Source organism: Eschrichtius robustus, chromosome 13, assembly GCF_028021215.1.
Source record: "Eschrichtius robustus isolate mEscRob2 chromosome 13, mEscRob2.pri, whole genome shotgun sequence".
Taxonomy (NCBI): domain Eukaryota; kingdom Metazoa; phylum Chordata; class Mammalia; order Artiodactyla; family Eschrichtiidae; genus Eschrichtius; species Eschrichtius robustus.
In genome coordinates, this window is record NC_090836.1 from 10,639,832 (window position 1) to 10,666,024 (window position 26,193).

General features: G+C 41.2%; 1 protein-coding gene across 1 annotated transcript; it reads left to right on the forward strand.

Annotated features, from left to right (window-relative positions):
• Positions 1–3,430: 3,430 nt before the first annotated feature.
• On the forward strand, positions 3,431–24,180 carry DDX47 (DEAD-box helicase 47). Its single transcript, XM_068561195.1, has 12 exons — positions 3,431–3,524; positions 4,198–4,291; positions 14,606–14,794; positions 15,042–15,113; positions 15,332–15,450; positions 17,037–17,108; positions 17,234–17,350; positions 17,905–18,051; positions 18,601–18,738; positions 20,478–20,548; positions 21,128–21,257; positions 22,963–24,180. The coding sequence occupies exons 1-12, from the start codon at positions 3,438–3,440 to the stop codon at positions 23,092–23,094; spliced, it is 1,368 nt and encodes a 455-aa protein (XP_068417296.1). The 5' UTR covers positions 3,431–3,437; the 3' UTR covers positions 23,095–24,180.
• Positions 24,181–26,193: the final 2,013 nt, after the last annotated feature.

A 26,193-nucleotide genomic window follows, 5' to 3' on the forward strand; every position in this document is an offset into this window, starting at 1 on the left:
TTAATACCTAACCTAACTGCAATTTCAGATGCTTTCAGGAAAGGAATCTTACCCAGTCACTTTAGAATTACCTGGTCAGCACTAGGGAGGTAACTGGCCTCATAGACCCATGCTGTGCCCCAAAGGAAGATGACCTGGCCTGAAACAATCAGCTCTTTGATAGAACAACTTCCTTGTCCCACCTCCTCCTGCCTATAAAAGCCTGCCCTTTTGTACAACTCTTTAGAGCTCCTTTCTATCTGCTAGATGGGAAGCTGCCCAATTCATGAATCATTGAATAAAGCCAGTAAGATCTTTAAAATGGACTTGTTACCGACCAGGGTTCTTGGACTCCTTAATCAACAGAAATTGGTAAGAGGCTGGGACTTCCCTGCTGGTGCAGTGGTTAAGACTCCATGCTTCCACTGCAGGGGGCGTGGGTTCGATTCCTGGTCCTGTGGGGGGGGGGGGGAAGAAATTGATAAGAGGCTAGATGCGAAATTCAGGGAAGGCTTTATTGGGACTCGTGCTGCAGCACGAGGGAACGAGGGAGTGAAAATAAGTAACAGGTTCCCATGCTCACTCCCCGGAGGGGGGGAGCTGGTCCCTTAAATGGGGTGAGGGTAGAGGTGGATACATGTGTGGGGTCAGAGTGGAGGCTTAGGTGGTCTGCCTACCCCCTTGGTGGTGCTGTGTGCAGCTATCTCGCACAGTACCCTGCTTTTGCTCCTGACACCTCAGAAGTGGCAGTTGGGTTTTTGGTCTTTTTGTATCTTATCATTCATAATTTGCCCCAATGGGGAATGGGTGCAGTTATTTTTAGTCTCTTATAGTTTCTTTGTATTCTGAGGCTCAGGAGATGTTTGTCCAGGTGTAAGCACTGCAGCAAAGGGTCACAGGTCCCAGCCTGTCTCATACTCAGTTGAATTTTGTTTTTATCACAACAGGAAGAGGAAGAGACAGAGCTTTTTGGGTGGGTTTTCTTTAGGATAAATCAACTTCCCCTTATCTCAAAGCATGTTATCTGCCTTGGACATCATCTAAAGTGGCCTAATCCTGGTCCTAGGAAAATGGAGAGGTGGCCATGATGGGGAGCTGAACAGCGGGCCTGAGCGTCTTAGGCTGCCATGGCATGAGCACCTGTTTCCGACTGCCTGATGGAGCCAATTTCAAGGAGACCTCTTGTTTCATACAATGTGTGTCTTCTCTTCTTACCTTTAACTTGGAGTAAATCAACATAAAAAGACAAAGGGCCTATTCTGCAGCGGTGTAATCTCAAAGATGGAAACAACTTCATTCCCTAAAGAAACAACCAGTGATGTCCTTCCTGATCTGCCACCCTACCTGATCACAATGCTCCGCTGAGCTGTAATTCATCCAGGTGCGGTTCCTGGGTGTCTATTTCGTGTCAGGCTGGGGGTATGGAGATCATCTCTTGCCTCTTAGATGGCCTCTCTTTTTCATTATTTCTTCTCTACATATAAAGTTAGAGTGATATTTTTAATATGTAGATCACGTCACTCACCTGCTCAAAACCTTCCAGTGGCTTCTTTCATATTTAGGATAACATCCAAACCCCATACCTTCGACTCTAGGGCCCTGCAGGGTCTGACCTGAGCCTCAGGACCTTTGTACTTGCTGTTCCCTCAGCCTGAAATCATTGTCCTCTGGGTTCTTGAAGGAACTTTCTTCTGCTTCCCAGTGAGGTCTCAGCTCAAACATCACTACTTCAGAGAGGCCTTCCCCAATCTTGCTGTTATTCCCACAATCCAGCCCCCCCAAGTTGCTCTCCATCATTTGAAAAAATTTTATTTTATTGAAGTATAGCTGTTTTACGATGTTCTGTTAATTTCTGCTGTACACCAAAGTGATTCAGTTATACACATATATACATTCTTTTTCATATTATTTTCCATTATTGTTTATCACAGGATATGGAATACAGTTCCCTGTGCTATACAGTAGGACCTTGTTTATCCATTCTATATATAATAGTTTGCATCTGCTAACCCCAAACTCCCAATCCATCCCTTCCCCAACCCCCTCCCCTTTGGCAACCGTAACTCTGTTCTCTATGTCTGTGAGCCTGTTTCTGTTTTGTAGCTAAGTTCATTTGTGTCATATTTTTTTAATATTTATTTATTTTATTTATTTATTATTTTTGGCTGCATCAGTCTTAGTTGCGGCACTTGGGATCTTCGTTGCGGCACCGCAGGCTTCTCTCTAGTCGTGGTATGTGGGTTTTCTCTCTCTAGTTGTGGGCTCCAGAGCGCGTAGGCTCTGTAATCTGTGGCACGTGGGCTCTCTAGTTGAGGCGCTCGGGCTCAGTAGTTGTGGCATGAGGGCTTAGTTGCCCCGCGGCACGTGGGATCTTAGTTCCCCGACCAGGGATCGAACCCACGTCCCCTGTGTTGGAAGGCGGATTCTTTACGACTGGTCCATCAGGGAAGTCCCCATTTGTGTCATATTTTAGATCCACATATAAATGATCCAAAATTTACAAACAGCTCATACAACTCAACAACAAAAAATCCAAAAAACCCAATCGAGAAATGGGCAAAAGACCTAGACATTTCCCCAAAGAAGACATACAGATGGCCAACAGGCACATGTAAAATGCTCAACATCGCTAATTATTAGAGAAATGCAAATCAAATCTCTATCATTTTATTTATTTATTTATTTATTTATTTGTTTATTTATGGCTGTGCTGATCTTCGTTTCTGCGCGAGGGCGCTCTCCAGCTGCGGCAAGTGGGGGCCACTCTTCATCGCTGTGCGCGGGCCTCTCACCATCGCGGCCTCTCCCGTTGCTGAGCACAGGCTCCAGACGCGCAGGCTGTTGCTCCGCGGCATGTGGGATCTTCCCAGACCAGGGCTTGAACCCGTGTCCCCTGCATTGGCAGGCAGATTCTCAACCACTGCGCCACTAGGGAAGCCCTCTATCATTTTTATATCTGTTGCATCATCACACTTTCCACAAATTGAAATGATCTGTGATCACTTATTTATCATCTGTCTTCTCCATGACGGTAGAGGTCGCTGTCCTGTTCAGTAGGCATTTAGCATAGCCCTAGCATATGGTAGGCTCTCAAGATATTATTGAATAAATGAATGAAATAATATTTATAATAAATAAATAGTACTGTAATGTGAACCTGTTCAAAACTCTATGGTTAGAAGAGGGAGGAACACAGCGGTTGTGAAAGGTGGGGAAAACTTTCTAAAGGAACCTAAAGGGCAGATTAGAGGTCCTGGTCATCAGGCACTTGGCTGCACTTGGCTCAGCTCCAGAACTCCAAACGCTTATACCCATGCCTAATTTCTTTTTTTACTGCTTTTCCGCGAAACCCCGCCAAGCCCGCAGGGGGCGCCCACAACACGCCACCCGGGAGAACGAAAACTACATTTCCCAGCATCCCGCGCGCCGCCGACCCACTTCCGGAGCCTGCAGACAGCATGGCGGCGTCCGAGGAGCGCGGTTCACCGGCTGCGGTGCCCCAGACGGCGGTGGAGGAGGCGGAAACGAAAACATTTAAAGACCTGGTAAGAATGGATGACTCCGGTTTCCCTTTTTTCCTGCTGCCGCCAGGCGCGGGCAGAGTCCGGTTGCCTTCGATACCGGCCGCTGGTGTGCAAAAAACAGCCGGGGCCTAGCTTAGGTTTCTCCTGGGATGTCCGAAGCTCGGGTTCCGGACGAGCTCCCTCGGCTCTGAGTTTGGGTGGTGGGAGGGCGGCCCGGGAGCCCCCATATGCCCTTTTGAACTCCACCTCGGTGTGGCAGCGTTGTGTCTGTGCAGGATGTTGTCCATGCGGCGAATCCACTTTTTGTGCATCTTGGGCCTTGGATTCAGATGAACCGGTATTGAATTCTGACCCAGTCACTGACTAGAGGCAAGTTTTCTCGGTGCCTCACTTTCCACATCTGTAAATTGGGGGTTATGATAAGTACCGCATAGAGTTGTGAAGATTAAATGAAGTAACACAGGCGGAGAACTTGGCTTTGTCCCCGGCGAGTGGAGAGTGATTGGTAAGTCTTAGGTTCCTGTCCCAGTTCTCAGAGTTAAGGAGAAGACTGAGTAGACTCACAATAAAAACCTTTGAATCAAAGCGTAGGGGACGCACATGTCACCAACAAGGCGGCCCTAACAGTCATTTAATTATGTGGGAGGTGAGTGTGTGTTTTTCTTTGCTAAACTATGTTTTTCTGAATTCTAAGGGTGTGACAGATGTGTTGTGTGAAGCTTGTGACCAGTTGGGATGGACAAAGCCAACAAAGATCCAGATTGAAGCTATTCCTTTGGCCTTACAGGGTAGGTTGAAATTAAGTATGTGGCCTGTTTCAGATTCAGCGTGAAGTTACACATATTCAGTTAAATACCACTTTTGAGAGCTATTGCTTTGCATACGTCAAGTGAAATAAAATAGGGTCCCTAAAGATAAAAAGTTTGTGGCTTATTGGTTTTGAAACAGTAATTCTCCAGTTTTACGGAGCTTACTTTCTACGAGGGGGTTTGTTGTCTTCTCCTGTTTTTCTAGCTTTTTCTTTCTCAGTTTTTTTTTGGCTCTTTTCCCTTTGCCTTGCGGCGTTAACTCTGTCTTTATCCTTTTTTCTCACTATAAAATGTTACTAAGATTTCTCATCCAGTCCTGAAGCTTTAATACTGTCTGCATCACTGAGTTTCAGCCAGTGCTCATTAGAATCACCTGTGGAACTTTTAAAACGCTAGCGATTTCTGGGCTCCAACCTAGACCTTCTGAATTGGAATTTCCAGGCATGGGACCTAGGCATATATAGATACAAAAGTTAATAGTTCTGGGACTTCCCTGGTGGTCCAGTGGTTAAGAATCCGCCTGCCAATGCAGGGGACACGGATTTGAGCCCTGGTCCGGGAAGATCCCACATGCCATGGAGCAACCAAGCCCCTGCGCCACAACTACTGAGCCTGCACTCTAGAGCCCACGTGCCACAACTACTGAAGCCTGCGCGCCTAGAGCCCGTGCTCTGCAGCAAGAGAAGCCACCGCAATGAGAAGCCTGTGCACCACAACAAAGAGTAGCCCCTGCTCGCTGCAACTAGAGAAAGCCTGCACACAGCAATGAAGACCCAGTGCAGCCAAAAGTAAAAAAAAAAAAAAAAAAAAAAAAAAATTCATAATAATTAATTGAAAAAAAAACTTAATAGTTTATTCTAATGTGTCTGCCCCTGGGGGAGCACACATGAGCATCGGTCAGATGCTCATGGCTCCCATGTCTATATTTCTAGCCCACACTTTTTTGCTGAGCTCCAAACAAGTATGTCCAACTGGTTTTTAGATACTTTTCTCTAAGCTTACTGCAGGAAGCTCAAGTTCCCTATGTCCAGAACAGAGTCCTTATTTTTCTTACCAGAACTAATTTCCCTGTAGCCCTTATCTTAGTTTATGGCTTTTGAGTTTCCCAAGCTAGAAACCTCTGTGTCAATCACATTTTCTTCTGTTACTTTCTTTTATTTTTTTATTTTGTTGAAGTATAGTTGATTTGCAATGTTGTGTCAATTTCACTTTCTTTTTTTTTTTGGAAGTCACATGAAGACAGAAAATGTATTCAATATATTTTTAACAATTTTGAGAATACATGAACTTTACATTTATATTTGCAAAAATGAACATGGAAAATATGATGAGAATAAGTAACAGGTCAACAGTACTAACACCAGCACAAACAATAAATTGTGTACATCACACCTATGAACATTCTACATAAGAATGATTCCAGAGGTCTATAGGATGTTTATAGAAACAAAATAACACGAGAGAAGTTATTTTGTTAATAATCATATATGTGTTGATTCAAATAAATTAGAATTTCATGTTGTAATGCTTTGTCTGTAATGTTCGAATTCTCATACAACTTGAGTTTATTATCCAAAACTGCTTAGTCCTCTGGAGTCTCAGCAACAACATAGACTTTTACAGCTCGATGATTTTTCAGTCTCTAACCAGCCACGTAACATTTAACGTCAGGCCTAGCGTTACGGAAGCAGCTCTTGGAAAACCACCTAAAGAGGGCTTGAGATCCCCAGGCAGAGCCTGGTGTTTAAGGTTGAAAGGCAGTCTGTGATAAAGTAGCAAAGTTGAGCCTTTGATTTATTTCTTTATTTTAAATTAATTAATTAGCTAATCTATTTATTCATTTATTTTGGTTGGGCATTGGGTTGTCTGCCTGACAGAGAGCATCCTTCCTCAGGAAATTCTACTCTTGCCCACTAAGGGAGAACAGAATAGTCAGGAAAGGCATGGATGACCTTTTTAATTTTTCTAATATGATACAGTATAACATATCTCCTCAAAACTCTGATTACAAAGGAAAATTCCCCACTGCAGTCTGGTGTGCCATCCCATTATTCAGTTTTAGAAGCATAAAATGAGCCTCAAGGCAAGATATCAGAGAGCTCACTTAACACATATTCTCCAACATAAAGACAAAAAAATAAATGGAAGAATGGAAGGAAGGAAGGAAGGGAGGGAGGGAGGGAGGGAGGAAGGTCTTATTGTTCCACATTGTTTTGGCTATTATCAACTTTTGTTAGATGTTTCCTTCTTTCTCTCCAAGGTGTATGAAACCTAGGAAGCTGTATGTGCCAAACATTTGTCAGGCAATGTAGTCCTAATTATATAGCTATTATTTAAACAAAATTCCAGTCACTAATGTTAACAGCAGGTTATCTGCCTATGGCCTAGAGATTTGGATCTATACTGTACTATTAACTGTTACTGCATATAAACGAAAATTTGAAATTCATAATTATTCCGTTATTTGAAATCCCATTACAGTTTACATATCTGTATCTATACATGTGATCTCATATAATCTTTATCGTATCAGTTTTACAGTAAACAATGTGATCTTTCTCCTTCAAGCTTTATTGCCAACTTAATGGGAAATGCACTTATTTTGATGACCAAAAATTGCCCCCCAAAATTGGATGCAAATTTGTCCAGTGGAGTATCATATTCTGACTCTGTAGTTGACTCAACTTGAGGATTTTGATTTATTTTATTCCTACTTACTTCAACTTGATGTGCTTGATAGCCCATTTTTATGCCAACTATCTGCAGGAAAACAAAAAGAATAGTAAAAATCATTAATCACGGCATTTTGTTGTTCATGTTCCAAACTGAGAGCAAAAGTTATGCAAATAGAGTATCTGTCCTATTTCTCTGAATATAATCAACAGTAACAGTTCTAAATGCCTGTTTAAAGAATTGTAAGAAATAATTTCAGTAAGTTTTATCTATGACTTTTTTTTTAACATCTTTATTGGAGTATAATTGCTTTACATTGTTGTGTTAGTTGCTGCTGTATAACAAAATGAATCAACTGTACGTATACATATATCCCCATATCCCCTCCCTCTTGCGTCTCCCTCCCACCCTCCCTATCCCACCCCTCTAGGTGGTAACAAAGCATGAGCTGATCTCCCTGTGCTATGCAGCTGCTTTCCACTAGCTATCTATTTTACATTTGGTAGTGTATATATGTCAATGCCACTCTCTCACTTCATCTCAGCTTACCCTTCCCCCTCCCTGTGTCCTCAAGTCCATTCTGTACGTCTGTGTCTTTATTCCTGTCCTGTCCCTAGATTCTTCCGAACCATTGTTTTTTTTTTTTTAGATTCCATATATATGTGTTAGTATACGGTATTTGTTTTTCTCTTTCTGACTTACTTCACTCTGTAGGACAGATTCTAGGTCCATCCACCTCACTACAAATAACTCAATTTCCTTTCTTTTTATGGCTGAGTAATATTCCACTGTATATATGTACCACATCTTCTTTAGCCATTCATCTGTCAGTGGACACTTAGGTTGCTTCCATGTCCTGGCTATTGTAAATAGTGCTGCACTGAACATTGTGGTACATAACTCTTATTGAATTATGGTTTTCTCAGGGTATATGCCCAGTAGTGGGATTGCTGGGTCATATGGTAGTTCTATTTTTAATTTTTTAAGGAACTGCCATACTGTTCTCCATAGTGGCTGTATCAGTTTACATTCCCACCAACAGTGCAGGAGGGTTCCCTTTTCTCCACACCCTCTCCAGCATTTATTGTTTGTAGAGTTTTTGATGATGGCCATCATTCTGACCTGTGTGAGGTGATACCTCATTGTAGTTTTGATTGGCATTTCTCTAATGATCAGTGATGTTGAGCATCTTTTCATGTGTTTGTTGGCAATCTGTATATCTTCTTTGGAGAAATGTCTGTTTAGGTCTTCTGCCCGTTTTTGGATTGGGTTGTGTGTTTTTTTGATATTGAGCTGCATGAGCTGCTTGTATATTTTGGAGATTAATCCTTTGTCAACTGCTTCGTTTGCAAATATTTTCTCCCATTCTGAGGGGTGTCTTTTCGTCTTTTTTATGGTTTCCTTTGCTGTGCAAAAGCTTTTAAATTTCATTAGGTCCCATTTGTTTATTTTTGTTTTTATTTCCATTTCTCTAGGAGGTGGAGCAAAAAGGATCTTGCTGTCATAGAGTGTTCTGCCTATGTTTTCCTGTAAGAGTTTTATAGTGTCTGGGCTTACATTTAGGTTTTTAATCCATTTTGAGTTTACTTTTGTATATGGTGTTAGGGAGTGTTCTAATTTCACTCTTTTACATGTAGCTGTCCAGTTTGCCCAGCACCACTTATTAAAGAGGCTGTCTTTTCTCCATTGTACATTCTTGCCTCCTTTATCAAAGATAAGGTAACCATATGTACGTGGGTTTATCTCTGGGCTTTCTACCCTTTTCCATTGATCTATACTTGCTTTTGTGCCAGTACCATACTGTCTTGATTACTGTAGGTTTGTAGTATAGTCTAAAGTCTGGGAGCCTGATTCCTCCAGCTCCATTTTTCTTTCTCAAGATTGCTTTGGCTATTCGGGGTCTTCTGTGTTTCCATACAAATTGTGAATTTTTTGTTTTAGTTCTGTGAAAAATGCCGTTGGTAGTTTGATAGGGATTGCATTGAATCTGTAGATCGCTTTGGGTAATATAGTCATTTTCACAATGTTGATTCTTCCAATCCAAGAACATGGTATATCTCTCCATCTGTTTGTATCACCTTTAATTTCTTTCATCAATGTCTTATAGTTTTCTGCATACAGGTCTTTTTGTCTCCTTAGGTAGGTTTATTCCTAGGTATTTTATTGTTTTGTTGCAGTGGTGAATGGGAGTGTTTCCTTAATTTCTCTTTCACACTTTTCATCATTAGTCTGTAGGAATGCAAGAGATTTCTGTGCATTAATTTTGTATCCTGCAACTTTACCAAATTCATTGATTAGCTCTATTAGTTTTCTGGTAGCATCTTTAGGAATCTCTATGTATAGTATCGTGTCATCTGCAAACAGTGACAGTTTTACTTCTTCTTTTCTGATTTGGATTGCTTTTATTTCTTTTTCTTCTCTGATTGCTGTGGCTAAAACTCCCAAAACTATGTTGAATAATAGTGGTGAGAGTGGGCAACCTTGTCTTGTTCTGATCTTAGTGGAAATGGTTTCAGTTTTTCACCACTGAGAATGATGTTTGCTGTGGGTTTGTCATATATGGCCTTTATTAAAGGGTAAGGTCCCTCTATGCCTACTTTCTGGAGAGTTTTTATCATAAATGGGTGTTGAATTTTGTCAGAAGCTTTTTCTGCATCTATTGAGATTATCATATGGTTTTTATTCTTCAGTTTGTTAATATGGTGTATCACATTGATTGATTTGTGTATATTGAAGAATCCTTGCATTCCTGGGATAAACCCCACTTGATCATGGTGTGTGATCCTTTCATTGTGTTGCTGGATTCTGTTTGCTAGTACTTTGTTGAGGATTTTTGCATCTATGTTTATCAGTGATATTGGCCTGTAGTTTTCTTTTTTTGTAACATCTTTGTCTGGTTTTGGTATCAGGGTGATGGTGGCCTCATAGAATGAGTTTGGGAGTGTTCCTCCCTCTGCTATATTTTGGAAGAGTTTGAAAAGGATAGGTGTTAGCTCTTCTCTAAATGTTTGATAGAATTTACCTGTGAATCCATCTGGTCCTGGTCTTTTGTTTGTTGGAAGATTTCTAATCACAGTTTCAATTTCAGTGCTTGTGATTGGCCTGTTTATATTTTCTCTTTCTTCCTGGTTCAGTCTCGGAAGGTTGTGCTTTTCTAAGAATTTGTCCATTTCTTCCAGGTTGTCCATTTTATTGGCATATAGTTGCTTGCAGTAATCTGTCATGATCCTTTGCATTTCTGCAGTGTCAGTTGTTAGTCCTCCTTTTTCATTTCTAATTCTGTTGATTTGAGTCTTCTCCCTTTTTATCTGGATGAGTCTGGCTAATGGTTTATCAATTTTGTTTATCTTCTCAAAGAACCAGCTTTTAGTTTTATTTCTCTAATTGCTCTAGGTGTAAGTTTAGGTTGTTTATTTGAGATGTTTCTTGTTTCTTGAGGTAGGATTGTATTGCTAAAAACTTCCCTCTTAGAACCGCTTTTGCTGCATCCTGTAGGTTTTGGTCCGTCGTGTTTTCATTGTCATTTGTTTCTAGGTATTTTTTGATTTCCTCTTTGATTTCTTCAGTCATCTCCTGGTTATTTAGTAGCATATTGTTTAGCCTCCACGTGTTTATATTTTTTACAGTTATTTTCCTGTAATTGATATCTAGTCTTATAGCGTTGTGGTCAGAAAAGATACTTGATACAATTTCAGTTTTCTTAAATTTACCACGGCTTGATTTGTGACTCAAGATATGATCTCTCCTGGAGAATGTTCCATGAGCACTTGAGAAGAAAGTGTATTCTGTTGTTTTTGGATGGAATGTCATATAAGTATCAATTAAGTCCCTTCTGTTTAATGTATCATTTAAAGCTTGTGTTTCCTTATTTATTTGCATTTTGGTTGATCTGTCCATTGGTGAAAGTGGGGTGTTAAAGTCCCCTACTATTATTGTGTTACTGTCGATTTCCCCTTTTATGGCTTTTAGCATTAGCCTTATGTATTGAGGTGCTCCTGTGTTGGGTGCATAAATATTTACAATTGTTATATCTTCTTGGATTGATCCCTTGATCATTATGTAGTGTCCTTGTTTGTCTCTTGTAATAGTCTTTATTTTAAAGACTATTTTGTCTGATATGAGAATTGCTACTCCAGCTTTCTTTTGATTTCCATTTGCATGGAATATCTTTTTCCATCCCCTCACTTTCAGTCTGTACGTGTCCCTAAGTCTGAAGTGGGTCTCTTGTAGACAGCATATATACGGGTCTTGTTTTTGTATCCATTCAGCCAGTCTATGTCTTTTTGGTTGGAGCATTTAATCCGTTTACATTTAAGGTAATTATCAGTATGTGTATTTCTGTTACCATTTTCTTAATTGTTTTGGGTTTGTTATTGTAGGTCTTTTCCTTCTCTTGTTTTTCCTGCCTAGAGAAGTTCCTTTAGCATTTGCTGTAAAGCTGGTTTCTTGGTGCTCAGTTCTCTTAACTTTTGCTTGAATATAAAGCTTTTGATTTCTCCATTGAATCTGAATGAGATCCTTGCTGGGTAGAGTAATGTTGGTTGTAGGTTTTTCCCTTTCATCTCTTTAAATATGTTCTGCCACTCCCTTCTGGCTTGCAGAGTTTCTGCTGAAAGATCAGCTGTTAACCTTATGGGGATTCCCTTGTATGTTATTTGTTGCTTTTCCCTTGCTGCTTTTAATATTTTTTCTTTGTGTTTAATTTTTGATAGTTTGATTAATATGTGTCTTGGTGAATTTCTCCTTGGATATATCCTGTATGGGACTCTCTGCTTCCTGGAGTTGATTGACTATTTCCTTTCCCATATTTGGGAAGTTTTCAACTATACTCTCTTCAAATATTTTCTCAGTCCCTTCCTTTTTCTCTTCTTCTACTGAGACCCCTATTATTTGAATGTTGGTGCGTTTAATGTTTTCCCAGAAGTCTCTGAGACTGTCCTCAATTCTTTTCTTTCTTTATTCTGCTCTGCGGTAGTTATTTCCACTATTTTATCTTCCAGGTCACTTATCCGTTCTTCTGCCTCAGTTATTCTGCTATTGATTCCTTCTAGAGAATTTTTAATTTCATTTAATGTGTTGTTCATCATTGTTTGTTTTCTCTTTAGTTCTTCTACGTCTTTGTTAAACGTTTCTTGTATTTTCTCCATTCTAGTTCCAAGATTTTGGATCATTGTTACTTTCATTACTCAGAATTCTTTTTTTAAAAAAATTAATTTATTTATTTATTTATTTATTTTTGGCTGTGTTGGGTCTTCGTTTCTGTGCGAGGGCTTTCTCTAGTTGTGGCAAGTGGGGACCACTCTTCATCGCGGTGCGTGGGCCTCTCACTATCGCGGCCTCTCGTTGCGGAGCACAGGCTCCAGACGCGCAGGCTCAGTAGTTGTGGCTCACGGGCCTAGTTGCTCCGCGGCATGTGGGATCTTCCCAGACCAGGGCTCGAACCCGTGTCCCCTGCATTGGCAGGCAGATTCTTAACCACTGCGCCACCAGGGAAGCCCTACTCAGAATTCTTTTTCAGGTAGACTGCCTATTTCCTCTTCATGTGTTTGGTCTGGTGGGTTTTTACTTTGCTCCTTCATCTGCTGTGTGTTTCTCTGTCTTCTCATTTTGCTTAACTTACTATGTTTGGGGTCTCCTTTTCGCAGGCTGTAGGTTTGTAGTTCCCATTGTTTTTGGTGTCTAACCCCAGTGGGTGAGGTTGGTTCATTGTGTTGTGTAGGCTTCCTGTTGGAGGGGACTAGTGCTTGTGTTCTGGTGGATGAGACTGGATCTTGTCTTTCTGGTGGGCAGGTCCATGTCCGGTGGTGTGTTTTGGGGTGTCTGTGAACTTATTATGATTTTACGCAGCCGCTCTGCTAATGGGTGGGGTTGTGTTCCTCTTTTGCTAGTTGTTTGGCATAGGGTGTCTAGCACTGGAGCTTGCTGGTCGTTGAGTGGAGCTGCGTCTTAACGTTGAGACGGAGATCTCTAGGAGAGCTCTCACCGATCAATTTTACGTGGAGCTGGGAGGTCTCTGGTGTTCCAGTGTCCTGAACTCGGCTCTCCCACCTCAAAGGCTCAGGCCTGACACCCGGCCGGAGCACCAAGACCCTGTTAGCCACATGGCTCAACTTGGTACGAGGGATGCTTGCCAGTGAATTAAGGTGCGAAAAAGACACAAGGCATAAATACCAAAGGTGTTGCCTGCGGTGCCAACTCTCTGGTTCCACGGACCTCTTTCCTTACTTTGTAATTCTCACTTTGGCTGGCCTCCATTCAGGCCACTGTCATAGCTCTCCTGGTACCCTAACTGAGCTCTCATTTTCCTGTGTGTTCCCCATTCTGCCCTTTAGCTCATTTTAAGTTGTAGGGAAGAGAGTCATATTCAGGTTACCTCAGGGAAAGGGGGTTATTGCAGGGCTATTCTTGAGGTGAGGAAGCCTCAGCAGTCAACTGTGGAAGTCATTACTCGATAGGAAGGCTTCCCACTGGGTGCTGTCCTAGTGCTCAGCTACTCTGGGGGCTGCAACCAGTGTAGAGGCGGTGGTCTTGGCTTGGAAATTAATTGCCAAATCTTCTCAGTCATGGCTTGATTGGTGATAACAAACCATGGGGACCCATTCTTAAGGAATTACTTCTGGCATTCTTCCCTCAGAAGGATCAGTGTAAATGGCTGTACTGTTAAGCTCCTTGGGTCCTTCTTATGCCGTCAGGCCTGGGGTTTATCTTCTTAACGAATAACATTGGTCATGATATTCCCTGCTTAAAATCCTTCAGTTCCTCTCTCTTATAGGAAGATGTCAAAACTCCTTAGCATGGCTGTGGGTTTCCTTATTCCTCTCCCTTTCCCCCTTGACTTTTGTGTTCCGGCCACGTTGTACTTCTCACTCTCTGAACTCATGCTGTGTTCTTTTTTTTTTTTATTTAATTTATTTATTTTTGGCTGCATTGGGTCTTCGTTGCTGTGCACGGGCTTTCTCTAGTTGTGGAGAGCGGGGGCTACTCTTTGTTGCAGTGCGCAGGCTTCACGTTGCGGTGGCTTCTCTTGTTGCGGAGCATGGGCTCTAGAGTGCAGGCTCAGTAGTTGTGGCACACAGGCTCAGTAGTTGTGGCTCACGGGCTCTAGAGCGTAAGCTCAATAGTTGTGGTGCACGGACTTAGTTGCTCTACGGCATTTGGGATCTTCCTGGACCAGGGCTCGAACCTGTGTCTCCTGCATTGGCAGGCGGATTCTTAACCACTGCGCCACCAGGCAAGCCCCATGCTGTGTTCTTTAAAGCGTCTTTCCTCATACGGGACTGCCCTTCCTTTCCTTCTTTGCTTACTTCCAGATTTAATTTACTCATCACCTCTGTTAACCTTTCCTGACTCCTCCTGGCAGTAGGTTGCTCATTCCTTTTTGTTCTCACTGTATCCTGTAGGGACCTATCATATTAGAACATATTTGTGTATTTCAGCCTTGGATTTTGAGCTAATTTAGGACAGAGACCGTGTCTTCTGTCTCATCAACCTCCCCCTCCCCTGAATTCATCAAATATTTATTCATGGTCTACTTTGTGGCAGCAGTGGGTCCTTGTGGAATAATGTGGAAATGGTGCAGAGAGCATTTCTTTGCTATTAGGTGTTTTCTTTGTCTTCTAGGTCGTGATATTATTGGGCTGGCGGAAACCGGCTCTGGGAAGACAGGGGCGTTTGCTCTGCCCATTCTGAATGTGCTGCTAGAGACGCCCCAGCGTTTGTTTGCCTTAGTTCTCACCCCAACTCGGGAGCTAGCCTTTCAGATCTCAGAGCAGTTTGAAGCCCTGGGGTCTTCTATTGGGGTGCAATGTGGTAAGTGTCGAGAGGAAAGGAATCTTCAGAATTTCTTCACAGGTTGAGAATGAGTGTGAAAGGAGAATGGAAGGAAGTGTCGTTAACATAAGTTCATTGACCTAAAGAGCTGATTTGGTATTTTAGCTTCGGGGAAAGTTGTAATTGTAAGGGAAGAAAAATGAAAGTAGAAATGTGTCATTGGCTTTACAGTGAACTATGGAAAAAAATTAAGGATCTCTTTTCAATATTCTTTTTCTTTCTGTAGCTGTGATTGTAGGTGGAATTGATTCAATGTCTCAATCTCTGGCCCTGGCCAAAAAACCACATATAATAATAGGTGAGTAATGACAACGGTAAAAGACACTGGTGATGATGAATTGGAGAAAATCTACTGATATTGGGTGTAACTTCTTTGTGTGGAAAGAGTTCAAAGAATGGATTTAATTTTTTGTTTAATTTTTTTTAGTTTCTGAAATTCTGTTTGGGAGGGGGTGGTCACTTTCTTTCTGTCCTTTTTCTTAAACATTGCCCTCTCTCCTCAACTCTTCTTGTTAGCAACTCCTGGTCGACTGATTGACCACTTGGAAAATACAAAAGGTTTCAACTTAAGAGCCCTCAAGTACTTGGTCATGGATGAAGCAGACCGAATATTGAATATGGATTTTGAGACAGAGGTGAGCTCTCAACATCTTTCCTCTTCCTAGGGCATCTCAAAATCTGTTCAAAATCTGTTCAAAATCTGGTTCATTACATACCTGCTTTTGTGGAGCATGGTTGGTTAATTTAACATCTCTGCTGCTTTTTTCATTCTTGATGCTCTTTACCCTGTCAGTGCCTCAGCATCCTCTTTTATTTTTTCTTTCTTTTTTATTGAAGGATAGTTGATTTATAATATTGTATTATTTTTAGGTGTGCAACATAGTGATTCAATATTTCTATAGATTATACTCCATTTAAAATTATTACAAAATAATGACTATATTTCCCTGTGCTGTACAATATATCCTTGTTGCTATTAAATTAAATTAAATTAATTAACTTTTTACTGAAGTATAGTTAATTAACAATGTTGTGTTTCTGGTGTACAGCAAAGTGATTCAGTTATACATACATATATAAATATGTGTATATATACATATATATGTGTGTGTGTGTGTGTGTGTGTGTATACATATACCTACACAAACTCCTAATTTATCCTTCCCTCTTTTCCCCTTTGGTAACCATAAGTTTGTTTTCTATGTCTGTGAATGTGTTTCTGTTTTGTAAATAAGTCCATTTGTATCATATTTTAGATTCTACATATAAGTGATATTATATGATATTTGTCTTTGTCTGACTTCGCTTAGTATGATAATCTCTAGGTCCATCCATGTTGCTGCAAATGGCATTATTTCATTCTTTTTTATGGCTGAGTAGTATTCCATTCTGTATATATACCACATCTTCTTTATCCATTCATCTGTCGATGGACATTTAGGTTGCTTCCATCTCTTGGATATTGTAAATAGTCTCAGCATCCTCTTTCGAATATAGTTTGACTTGGGGGGCGAGGGATAAATTAGGAATATGGGATTAATATAACACACACTACTGTATATAAAATAGATAAACAACAAGGACTTACTGTATAGCACAGGGAACTATATTCAATATCTTGTAATAACCTATAATGGAAAAGAATCTGAAAAAGTGTAAATATGTATGTATGTGTAACTGAATCACTTTGCTGTACACCTGAAACATTGTAAATCAACTATACTTCAATTAAAAAAGACAGTTGGGCAAAAAACATGTGTGTGTGTGTATATATATATATATATATATATATATACACACACACACACACACATACATACATACATATAGGCTGACTTTGATTTCAGAGATGAGAAATACCAAAACCAGATTTTCTTTTCCATTTCATTTGATTTCAGCCTCTTCCATCTCTTCTTTGATGACCCATTCTTCATAGCTTATTTAGTTGATTAATGCTTATTCTTTACTTTTCTCTTAGATTAGCTCTACTCTGCTGATTTAAACTGTTCTTTTCTCTGACTGGCATTATTTTTGATAGCATCTGGTATGGTATCAAATAGTAAATATTCAGTCAATTTTAGCTGAACTGAATCAAAGTTTTGAGTCCCCAAATCCCACAGTGATGTATTTAGTTTGTTATCTCCTTCTCTCCTTCACAAGCAGCATTTGCAGGTGTCCAGTCTAAATGTTACGTTGGTATCCTTTGCTCTTTCTGTCTTAGGTTGACAAGATCCTGAAAGTGATTCCCCGAGATCGGAAAACATTTCTCTTCTCTGCTACGATGACCAAGAAGGTAAACTTTTCTAGGACTTCTCTTTTCTTCTTTATAAGAATTGATAAATAGAAACAGTCACAGTAATGATAATAAAAATAGAGTATTTAGGAATCAGTGTACTATTCTAGGTTTTCTTTCTTCAGGTGCAAAAACTTCAGCGAGCAGCGCTGAAGAATCCTGTGAAATGTGCTGTTTCCTCTAAATACCAGACGGTTGAGAAGTTACAGCAATATTATCTTTTTATTCCTTCTAAGTTCAAGGTAAAGTGTTTGCTTTGATCATTCCTGCCACTCCCTCTCCTTCTTCACCAAGGCATCTGAAAATGTGTCAACTCTTGATTAGCTAAGAGCTGTGCTACAGATTGGAGTCCTTTCTGTTTGTTTTAGAGCTCGTGCTGTGCTTATATTTATCACTGATAAAGTCAAACATTCCGGGAATTCACAACATATTAAACCACAGTAATGAAGTCATGATATAATCCCTTCCTAACCCCATCCTTGAGGTAGTTTTTCTTTTGCCTGCTTATTATGTGGCTTTTTTATGGGCAGGGGACCCTAGTTTTGTGCTTTGATGTCAGGGCTTTGCGTGCTTGCTGAGTACAGCTCTCCTTGTGCTTGGCTTCAGGCTGTGTGTGAAACTCATGGTTCACAGAGATGATAATGATAGTGCCGGTTAAGGAGTGCAAAGCTGGCAGCTGGGGGTCTGGATAACTGAGAAGCAGCTATGGGCTTAGTCTTTTACATAATTTATATGCCCAGGACGCCAACCTTCTTCCAGGTTCAGTTACATATATTGTTTTGGCTTTGTGACTTAGGATACCTACCTGGTTTATATTCTAAATGAATTGGCTGGAAACTCCTTTATGATATTCTGCAGCACCTGTAACAATACTCAGAGGACAGCTTTGCTACTCCGAAATCTTGGATTCACTGCCATTCCCCTCAATGGACAGATGAGTCAGGTAACTATTCTTTGGAATCATTAGTGGTGAACTGGGGGCATGAGAAAGCTAAACCTTGTAGCAGGAGATTTCTGCAATAGCAACACATGACATTAATGCATCTTCCCATAGTTGTCCTGATTTTATGGGCATTAAAGTGTTGCTTTGGATGCTACTTCCTCCTTTCAGGATAGCAAGAAGCTCAAATTAGAATATTCCACAGGTAGTTGTCTGGGATGGAAGCTATTGAGTTGATTTATTCAGCCCTCATGGTAATAGTGACTCTCTCGTCTCTAAAGACTTTCAATAAATTATTTCCCAATTATCTTTCTATCATGTTTAACAAACTCTGTTTCATGTTAGTATTTTCTAGCTTTAGTCTTAAATATCTTTTTATTGCTTCCATGTTTCCTTTTGACCTGTGAAGCCTAGTTCAGACTAAGGGGGAAACATCCTTTTAAAAATTTATCTCTTGGTTCTTGTATTTATTTAGTGTGTCTAGTTTGTGTGTCTTGGATTCCACGTTTTTCAAGATTAAATTCTTTCCATTTCTTCTTTTCATCGTCTCAGAGCAAGCGCCTAGGATCCCTTAATAAATTTAAGGCAAAGGCTCGTTCCATTCTTTTAGCAACTGATGTTGCCAGCCGTGGTTTGGACATACCTCATGTGGATGTAGTTGTTAACTTTGACATTCCTACCCATTCCAAGGTGAGTCCTGTTGCTGACCTGATTTTCTAGCCCCAAAGTGTTTTTCTTTTCTCTTTTCTTTTCTTTTCCCCTTCCCTTCCCTTCCCTTCCCTTCCCTTCCCTTCCCTTCCCTTCCCTTCCCTTCCCTTCCCTTCCCTTCCCTTCCCTTCCCTTCCCTTCCTTTCCTTTCCTGTCCTTTCTTTCCCTTCCTCCTTCCCTCCCTCCTTCCCTCCCTTCCTTCCTCTTACTCTCTTTCTCCCCCACCTCCTTCTCTCTGCTTTTCTTTTTTTTTTAAATTGAGATGTAATTGACATATTAGTTTCAGGTGTAAAATGTAATGATTTAATATTCGTATATATTGCAAAACGGTCATAGTAAGTCTAGTTAACATCTGTCACCATTCATAGTTACGTATTTTTCTTATGATGAGAATTTCAAAGATATTTTCCCTTAGCAACTTTCAAATATGCAGTACAGTATTATTAACTCTAGTCGGCATGTTGTACATTACATCCCCATGACTCATTTATTTTATAACTGAAATTTGTACCTTTTGCCCCCTTTCACCCATTTCACACACACCCATCCCTGCCTCTGGCAACCACCAAATCTGTTCTCTGTATCTGTGAGCTCAATTTTTTTTTGTTTTTGTTTTTGTTTTAGATTCCACATATAAGTGAGATCTAGTATTTGTCTCTGTCTAACTTATTTCACTTAGCTGAATACCCTCAAGGTCTATCCATGTTGTCACAGATGGGAAGATGTCATTCTTTTTTATGGCTGAATAATATTCCATTGTATACAAAGTGTATTTCTTAATGGAATGTTTTCTGTCTTTCCTTAGTTACAGTATTGGAGTTTTTTTTGGTGTGTGTGTGTCCTTGATTAGTTAAGTATCAAAAATAGGGAAAGCTCTTGATCTTTCCATTCTCCTCATCTTGCACATGCCTGTGGATGTGATATTAATGAATGTGAATGAAGGAGCCCAGGAGAGGGGTTAGATGCTCACTGTCGGAGGCGCAGACGGATCACGTGCTCACCTCTGTCGGTCCAGCTGATGAGAAATGGCAGCTTGTGGTCCTCAGTGTATCCCAGGGTTTCCAGCCTCGGCACTGTTAACATCTTGGTCTGGGACTTCTTCGTTGTGGGGCTGTCCTTTGCATTGTAGGATGCTTAGCAGAATTCCTGGCTTCTACTCACAGGTGACATTGTGACAACCAGATATGTTTCCAGACATTTCCAAATGCCCCCTGGGGAGGATGAAACTGACCCCAGTTGAGAACAACTAGTGTGTGTCAACTTCGTATTAAACTGCTGTAGACAGGGTGCTGTCTCATAGGATTTTCACAGTAACTCTGTGTGAGTTTGGACATGTATTTGTGTCTCTGTTTTATAGATACAAACCAGGGTTCAGAGAAGTTCTGGACTTGTAGACAGTTGCGTCGCTGGTCGGTGGGAAAAGCAGATCTGTGACCCAGGTCTGCCTCTAGATCTAGTGCCATTTTCCTCTGCCTGTGCTATGTCCATGGAGATTTGCTTTGTAGATTTGTCTTTCTATTAAAGAAAGGAAAAAGGGGGTCAGTTTTGTGCTCTGAGGAGAATAACAAAAGTGAAGTGGATTTATCTCAACAGATTGCGAGTTCATCTCTCCACGTTCTAACACAAATCTGTTTTCTTTCAAAGGTTTGCAGGAAGAATTTACATACAGTTTTTAATTTATATTCCAGCTAACTCAAAGTTACTTACCGTTTTCATTTCAGGATTACATCCATCGAGTAGGTCGAACAGCTCGAGCAGGGCGCTCTGGAAAGTCTATTACCTTTGTCACACAGTAAGTGACCCGACTTTGGGGCAGAGCAATGTAGAGAAAAGAGCAGAACTGTGGGGCAGACAGACTTGGAACCTGACTTCACCACTTACTGTAACAGTCACTTAACCTCCCTCATCCCGCCTTCATTGTTTGTAAAATAGAAATAATAATACCGACCTAGCAGGGTTTTAATGAAGACTGGAGATGTATATGTAAAGAGCATATACTGTACTACATGTGTGTAGTATAGTACTTGGCATATAGAGGCACACACACACAAAAAACCCTGTTATTTCTTTTAAATGCCGGAGCCAGAGAACAGTGACCGTTCCCTCAACTCACAGTATTACAATAACTATTTCTGATTTTGTTTTCAAAGGAACAAATTGTTATGTACCCAGGGCTTTTCTGGGAGTAAGGGATATGTTGGGTGGTTTTCTGCTGGGCTGTGCACAGAAGATTGCATTTAGTTAGTGTTCTGAAAAGGAATAGTAGGTTTGATATTGTTGAAAACTGTGGTGCCTGTTGCATCATAGTTTTGGAACGGACAGACATGTGCATTGTCAGCCAGCCAGAGCCATGGCAATTTTCCTTTTTCAGATACGACGTGGAACTCTTCCAGCGCATAGAACACTTAATTGGGAAGAAATTGCCTGTCTTTCCAACCCAGGATGACGAGGTTATGATGCTGACAGAACGTGTGACTGAGGCCCAAAGATTTGCCCGAATGGTATGCAACGCATTTTCTCGCCAGCAAATGAAATTAACTTACATGCAAGACACTTTATTGTGTTAATCCTCAACTTGGAATATTTTATTCCGAATTTAAGATGAGCATACTAAAGTGCAGATGTTGGTAATTTGCTTTCGACTGTACAACTAAATGGTCGAATCAGGGTTTGGACTCAGTCTGACCACAGTGACCACATTCCCAGCCACTGTTCATGTTTCACATGAGGCAAAAAAAAAAAAAAACAACCTTGGCCTTGAGATCAGGAGGTGCAGCTGAGAACTGTGAGCTCGGACAAGGTGTCTGACCTCTCAGAATCAGTTCCTCATTTGTAGATTGGGAATAATTGTTACCTTGAATACAGGGTTTTATGAGCATCAGTCAAGCTGGTGTAAACAGCGTGGTTACCGATAGTAGCGGTAGGAGTGGCGATGAGAAGGTCTAAAGGAGCAGCCTTCCAAGTGCCGTCCGCTTCCTGGAGTGGTGGTCTGAGGGGTGAAGAAACTTCGCCCATGGGCTGCTTTCTGAGTAGCTGAGGTGTGGACTTGTTTTTGTTTTTCTGCCCACATGGAATTCTTTGTTTGGTATTTTTGCTTATAAAAATATTACATGTGCGTTGGGAAGCATTTTTAGAAAATACACAAAGGATTAAAATAGTAAGTGAAACACATAAGCCACCCCCCACAGAAAACCACTGATAACAGTTGGCTATTTTTCTTTCTTTAGCCATACTTAGACTTCATCTAATTGTATATGACTTCATCTAAAGGTATATCATTTTTCTCTTTGAACTAGCAGAGATTCATGTGATCACTTCTTTTTTTTTTTCTTCACATTTTAAACTTTATTCAAAAAGTGTCATCTAGGCTGTGTCTTAGCCCTGAATCGGTTCAGTTACCAGACTTTCCTAAACACCAGTGGCAGGAGTAAGCTCTTGGAGTTGTTGCAAGGTCCTTAACTGCCTTCTGACTCGTCAAGGGAAACCAAATTGGGTCTTCTAGACTTTGTATTAGGTATATTTTATTACTTTCCAATGTTTTGAAAGTTGGTAACCTGAGGAGAGAGAATTCAGTTTTTTAAAAATAGCACTGCTTGCAAGTTTAGAAACTGATATCTTAGACACTAGCATCTTAGAATTCTCATGGGATCATTTCTTAATGGCTACAGAGAATTCTGTCATGGAATATATGACGTGATTTACATTGATGTGTGTTAATGCTTTTCCCAGTTTTTTGTATTTTAACTAGAACTCTGTTGAACATCCTGATATGTACAGCTTTGCACACTTGTCTTGTTTCCTTAGAATAAATTCCTAGAAGTAGAATCAATTGTTGGGTGGAGGAGAATACACAGTTAAAATTCGAATTCATACATAATGTCAAACTGCCCCCCTAGAAAAGCTAAAGCACTTTGACACGATGAGCGACAGTGTATGTGACTGTCCCCACACCCTGACCAGGTCTAGGTATTACCATTCTCTTAGATCTTTGCCAGAATAATAATAATAGCTTATTGTTTTAATCTTCCTGTCTTTGATTACTAAATAGATTAACATTTTTGTATCTTGGGATTTGGGCCTTATTCCTTTGCTAATGGGAGATGTTAGGGAGTTACTTAGTGTTTGATTTTAAGGAGCAGAGACCAGGATGTGTCACTTTCAGTGACAGTCATTCATTTTCAGTCCCATCCTTCCTGTTTCTTGCAGGAGTTAAGGGAGCATGGAGAGAAGAAGAAGCGCTCGTGGGAGGTTGCTGGGGACAATGACGATACGGAGGGTGCGATCGGTGTCAGGAACAAGGTGGCTGGAGGAAAAATGAAGAAACGGAAGGGCCGTTAATCTCTTTTATAAAGACTTGATTTCTGCTTTCTGTTCTGTAAAGAGGATTGAAGGAGAGAATGGGACCTCTCCCTCCAGAGCTCTGCAGGCCGAAATCCATCAGAATCGTGTCCAGGGTCTGCCCAGCCCACTCGGTGCTCATCCCCCTTGCCGTGTGTTAGAACATCGTTGCCTGCAGAATATTTTCGAAGTGCTGAGGTCAAGACTCGGACTATTCTTCAGCTTTGGTTCCTTGCTCCTGACACTAGTAAGATGTGCTCTCCTATCCCTTCACACAGACCTGTGCTTTTTTCAGCTGCAAGTCGAGGATTGGGCTCATGAAGCCCTTGACCTGTAATTGTAAAGGAAAGGAGCTTCTAGATCTAAAAACAGTGATACTTCTGCAGTCTCAGCTTGTGTTTCATGAGACCAAATGGGAAATAATAAATTTAAATATTATTTTTTAAAAATTCAAACTCCTTGAGGACCTTTTTGGGTTACAGACTTTATAGATTTAGTAAGATCTTCCTAATAGGTAAGAAACTGACAGTGGCGATTCCATGGCAAATTCATTGGTTGTCCTTAATTTGAGGTAAACATTATTTATGACTTTAAAAAAATCAACAAAGAAACGAGGATGGATGGCTTTGAAAGGGAAGTCCTGTTTGAAAGGAGGTTGCGTTTTTCTTGGGGATGGAACAGAGTCTCTTAGATCCCTGAATAGATTCACATCCCTGGCTTCTTGGATTAAAATCCTCTGTCGGGGGGGCTTCCCTGGTGGCACAGTGGTTAAGAATCCGCCTGCCAATGCAGGGGACACGGGTTCGAGCCCTGGTCCGGGAGGATCCCACGTGCTGTGGAGCAACTAAGCCCGTGCGCCACAACTACTGAGCCTGTGCTCTAGAGCCCGCGAGCCACAACTACTGAAGCCCGCGCGCCTAGAGCCCGTGCTCCGCAACAAGAGAAGCCACGTCAATGAGAAGCGCGCGCACTGCAATGAAGAGTAGCCCCTGCTCACCGCAACTAAAAGCTTGCATGCAGCAATGAAGACCCAACGCAGCCAAAAATAAATAAATTAAAAAAAAAAAATTCTCTGTGAGAGTCAGGTGTGCATGTTGATTGCAGGAAGATCTTTATAAATGTAGGGGGTGGGGTACCTACCTCTGGGGGCTAATTCTCCATCTGTCTTGTTTCCTGATGGGACTCTCCAGAGTGGCTTAGCTAACAGCAAACTCTCTCTCCCTCTGGGCCGGTGGGTAAAAGCCAGTGGATGGCTGCTGCTTCAGCTCAGCGGAAGACTTTCAGAAGCAAGCTGAATTTGAATCGGGTTATGGGTGCTGGGTAAGAAGGGATCGGAATTATCCTGAAGGAGTCTGAACTTTCTAAATGGGCAAGGTCTCTAACTTAGGGTCTGTGGACCCCTGAGGTATATGCACATTTCTGGGGAGACTAAAAAGGTTAAAAACCTCTTTTAAAGCTTATCTGTTGTTTCTGAAGTATATACATATTATGCTTTGCTAGGATGGGAAGATAGGACTCTGAGGGAAGAGAGGTGGATGATGTGTCTTCAGGCATATTAGTAGGCCCAGACCATAAACTAGAGTCCCAAGCAGAACAGGTAAAGATGTCATTGTGAAGGGCAGGAGGCACAGAAGTAAACGAGTGCGATCTAGTAGTAAATGAGGGCAAAGCTGTTGGTTTGTGTCACTAATCTGAACCTTTCTTCATGCTCCCTGTCCGCAAAGGCAAGGTTGCAGAAGTCTGGAGGCTGAAACCCTAATCGAGGTGTGTATGAGTTTCCTGGGGCTGCTGTAACAAAGTACCAGAAACCAGGGGGCTTAAAACAGCAATTTGTTGCATCACAGTTCTGGAGTCTAGATGTCCAAGACCAAGTTATCAGCAGGCTTCCATCTGAAACATCTCGGGAAGGGTCTGTCCTTGCCTCCTCCTAGCATCTGGTGATGGCCAGCGGTCCTTGGCTTGTGGCAACGTAGCTCCAGTCTCTGCCTCCATATCTTCACGTAACCTTCCTCCCTGTGTGTCTGCCTTCACATGGCCTTCTTATAAGGATGTGATAATTGGATTTAGGGAACACCCTAATCCAGTATGACCTCGTCTTGACTCATTATCTCCACAAAGACCCTATTTCCAAATAAGGTCACATTCTGGGGTTCCACGTAGACATGAATTTTGGGGGGGACACCATTTAGCCCAGTACAGACCGTCTTCCTGGACTGTTGTGTTTTGGGGGGTTTAAGATTGTGTTGTGGAATACAAGTGGTAGATAGAGTTAATTACAAAGAAAGTGGAGAAAAGACAGGAGATAGGTTTTCAGAAACAGTAGGATGGGTAGAAGTAGAGAAATTTACAATGACATCCTCTTAAATGAAATGTAAATTGTTTTGTAGTCAAGGTCCCAAACGGTCTCGTTTTAGAAGTGGAGAAGGAGGTCTCCGGCCTTTCTTCTAGTCCCATCTTAGTGTAATTCCTTAATTCTGCTTTCCTGATTTAAGAAACTGAGGGCTTCAAAACAACCAACCAACCTCTCCCCCTCCCCCAATTGCAAACAATTCCCACACCTAACTTTTATGACTTAAAGGGAGTATCTTGCAATAGTCATTAGTAATGCTGGCCCAGAGAAAATTCTCCCTTATTTCTCATCTGAATCATAAAACCAGTTTATACAGTATTCATTGTATCATGGCTTCATGATATTAGCTAGAGTGGTTTTACTTCCTCTGTACAGAGCTAAAGTGAGATGAGGAAAATACCTCTACCTTATGAAGGGGTCTTAGGATCCCAGTGATGGGGTTTCAGCTGGGCAGGCTATTCTAGGCTTAAAAGCAGGCCCAGAATTCCAGGCTCTCTGGAATTTAAGGGCACTCAGGGGATTCTAGTAGTTGCCCGGAGGGATCTAGACTCAACTAGATTATTCTTTTCTTCGTCCCTCAAAAATGTGATGAATATCCTAGAACTTGGCTGACTCTATAAAGACATCTGGCTTACAGCCAGAGTGTTTTCCAGGTAGCTTCCTACCTGCAGATACATCCAAAAATCCAAATCAAAGACTCTGTCTACCCCAGGTCCCTCAAAGCCCTGGGAAATGAGACCAGAAAGAAC

What these genes read in the sequence shown, in the direction of transcription:
- DDX47 (XM_068561195.1), top strand. Translation starts at nt 3,438, where the DNA reads ATGGCGGCGTCCGAGGAGCGCGGTTCACCGGCTGCGGTGCCCCAGACG. An exon ending in CGAAAACATTTAAAGACCTG is followed by an intron (nt 3,525 to 4,197) that starts GTAAGAATGGAT and finishes CTGAATTCTAAG; the next exon opens with GGTGTGACAGATGTGTTGTG. An exon ending in ATATGGATTTTGAGACAGAG is followed by an intron (nt 15,451 to 17,036) that starts GTGAGCTCTCAA and finishes TTTCTGTCTTAG; the next exon opens with GTTGACAAGATCCTGAAAGT.